We start from the raw sequence: 2,846 nt of genomic DNA on the forward strand, positions 1-2,846 counted from the left end.
GACCCACCGGCAGGCTGGTGAAGCGCTGTCCCTCCCGCAGCACATGCAGGTACTGCCGCAAGTCCCGCAGGCGCCCGCGCAGGGACGAGCGATTCCGGGTGACCTCTCGCAGCTCCTGCGCCAGCTGCCTCGCTCGCTCCTGCAACGCAGCGCTTCCCGCGCCAGCGGCGCCGCGGGCTCTCGGGGCCCGCCCAGCACCGCACCTGCGCCCCGCAGCTCCTGCTGCAGGAAGGCTGGGGAACGGGGGGGAGAACATGGTCACAGTGGAGGGCTTAAGGGGGGGATACCCCTAAGAAGCCCCCCCAGTCAGCCCCGTGCCCCCCGCGGCACTCACTGAAGGTTTTCTCCATGTCCTCACAGCGCCGCACCTCGCCCACGAAGCGCCGCTGGAAGGGGCTCACTTTGGGGTTCAGCTGTGGGAGGGGGGACAATCAGGGCACGGCCCCACGGGATGGGGAGTCCAGCATCCCGGGGTGACAGGCAGTACAGGCACCTCAAAACACCATCCCAAATTCCCGGCACCTCAACCCAGCCTGATCAAGCTTTTCCTGCTCCCAGGCACCCCAAAACAACCCTCCTTTGCACCATAAGTACCACCATCAACCGCCCAAACAGCCTGCACACCAAACCCCCCAGATCAATTCCTGTCCAAAACACCCAAAACACCTATCCCAAACCCAGATCCATCAGACCCACCCGCCAGGAACACTCCCAAAGGCCCACACACGCCCCCCCCACACCCCTACTTACATCCTGAATCCAGCCGCCCCACCCGCCCCGGGCTTTCCCCCCCCCCAGCTCGCTGATGCATGCTGTAGGCAGAGGCGGACTGAGGAAGAGCTGGGCCAGGCAAACCTCCTCGCTGCGGAACAGGGACCCCATGGCCTCCCCAGACCCCCAGAGACCCCCAATCCGGCTCGGGGTGCGGAGGCGTCAGGGCACCCGCCCGGGGATGGGATGGAACGGTACAACAGGGAACGGGATGGGATGGGAATGGGGGACTGAGAGACAGGGGGGGTGAGGGTTGGGAAGGAGAACACCAGGGCAGGGGGGGTCACCCCAGGCGTCACCCCGGGGGTCCCGGAGGCGGCGGCGGCGGCACCGCGGTGTCGCTTTGCTGTGGCCGTGGGAAACCGACCCGCTCCGGTCACACGCGGCTCTTCCCAGCACCGGGCTGGCAAAATACTTTCCAGACCTCCTATTTCCCCACAGTCCCCGCCCCGCTCAGCTGCCTCTGGAGTCAGGGCCAGCGAACCCCGCCCGGACCGCCCGGCCCCGCTCCGGGGCACCACCCCCCTGCCTGCCCACCTGCGCGGAGCGGGCGGGATCCGCACTTCCTCTACCGCAGGAAGAGCCCGCCCGGGGAGCGGACCGACGGGCCCGGCCCCCGGCGCCCAACGGGAACCCCGCTCGGGACATTCCTACACCGCGGTGGGAAGGGCCCCTCGGAGACAGGACCGCCTTGCGACATCCCCGAGGAGGAATGGCAATGGGAAACAAGCCCCGCCCCCCCCCCCGGAGCCGGGAAACCCGCCACCGAGTACGACCAGGCACACATCCGGCAGTGCCACAAGGACTCCATATCCAGATCACCAGGCACGCTCACATTGGTATCACTGGGACCTCCATACCGAAACCACCAAGACTCCCACACTGGTACCACTGGAATCTCCATACCAATACTATCAGGATTCCCCAGGTGGGATCACTGAGACCCCCAGGACTCCCACACCAGTACCACCAGGACCCCCACACTGGTATCACTGGGACCTCCATACCAAAACCATCAGGACCACTCCTGTCAGGGAGGTTGGACCCCCACACTGGTACCACTGGGATCCCCGTGCTGGGATCACACTGAGACCCCCATGATGGGATCACTGGGACCCTCCTGCCAGGATGACCAGGACCCCCACACCAGTACCACCAGGATCCCCCTGCTGGGACCACCCAGACCCTCAGACTAGCACCACTAGGACCCACACAACAGTACCACCAGGCCCCCCCATACCTGGCAGCCCCTAGAAGCTGGAAATGAGTCTCCCAGCTCTCCCCCAGTTCCCTCCCAACGCTGCTGCTCCATCCCTGCCCACCCCTCATCCCATCCCACACCTTTCTGTGCAACCCACTCCCCCACCCCAGGGTTGGTGTCACCCCCAGGACCCTCGTCCTCCTCCTCAAAACACAACCACACACCCAGGGATCCCCCAGGGGCTCAGGGGGTCAAACCCCAGCACTGGAAAGGAAAAGACACGGAGCTGCGGGTCGGGAAGGGGCCGGTGCCCCCGGTGGCGGGTGAACCCCCAGACCCTTTATTTGGTGGTGGGTGGGTGCCGGGGGGGCCGTCACCGGTACAGGTAATCGGCCTGGATGTTGGCAGCGATCTCGGCCTCCCACTTGTCGCCGTTGTTGAGCAGCTTCTCCTTGTTGTAGAGCAGCTCCTCGTGCGTCTCCGTCGAAAACTCGAAGTTGGGACCCTGCCAGGGTGGGAGGAGGGGGGGTCACCCTGGGTCAGGGTGGTGGGGAAGAGGGTCCGTAGACACCCCAAAGCCCCGCTCACCTCCACGATGGCCATCTACACGGGACAGGCCTCCTGGCAGAAACCCGCAGTAAGATGCAACTTGGTCATGTCCGACCTGTCGTAGCGGGTGGTGGCGGCGGCTTGCCGCGGCGCGGGGCTCGCCTCGATGGTGATGGCCTGGCGCGGGGACAGCGTCAGCCCCGGAGCCCCTGGGCGGCGGGAGCAGGGGGAGGAAGGCTCACCTGTGCCGGGCACACGGCCTCGCAGAGCTTGCAGGCAATGCAGCGCTCCTCCCCGGACGGGTAGCGGCGCAGCGCGTGCTCCC

At 66.3% G+C, this 2,846-nt stretch overlaps 1 protein-coding gene across 1 annotated transcript; it reads right to left on the reverse strand.

Moving 5' to 3' along the window:
* Positions 1-2,259: 2,259 nt before the first annotated feature.
* NDUFS8 (NADH:ubiquinone oxidoreductase core subunit S8) lies at positions 2,260-2,841 on the reverse strand (the record flags this gene model as incomplete). The annotated part of the gene is given in 3 exon segments (XM_029958474.1): positions 2,260-2,477; positions 2,561-2,698; positions 2,764-2,841. Coding segments are annotated over 3 exon segments (348 nt in total), but the record flags the coding sequence as incomplete, so codon positions are not given.
* Positions 2,842-2,846: the final 5 nt, after the last annotated feature.

The sequence above is a fragment of the Manacus vitellinus genome, unplaced genomic scaffold (assembly GCF_001715985.3).
Source record: "Manacus vitellinus isolate BGI_N305 unplaced genomic scaffold, ASM171598v3 ctg7180002433417_pilon, whole genome shotgun sequence".
Taxonomy (NCBI): Eukaryota; Metazoa; Chordata; class Aves; order Passeriformes; family Pipridae; genus Manacus; species Manacus vitellinus.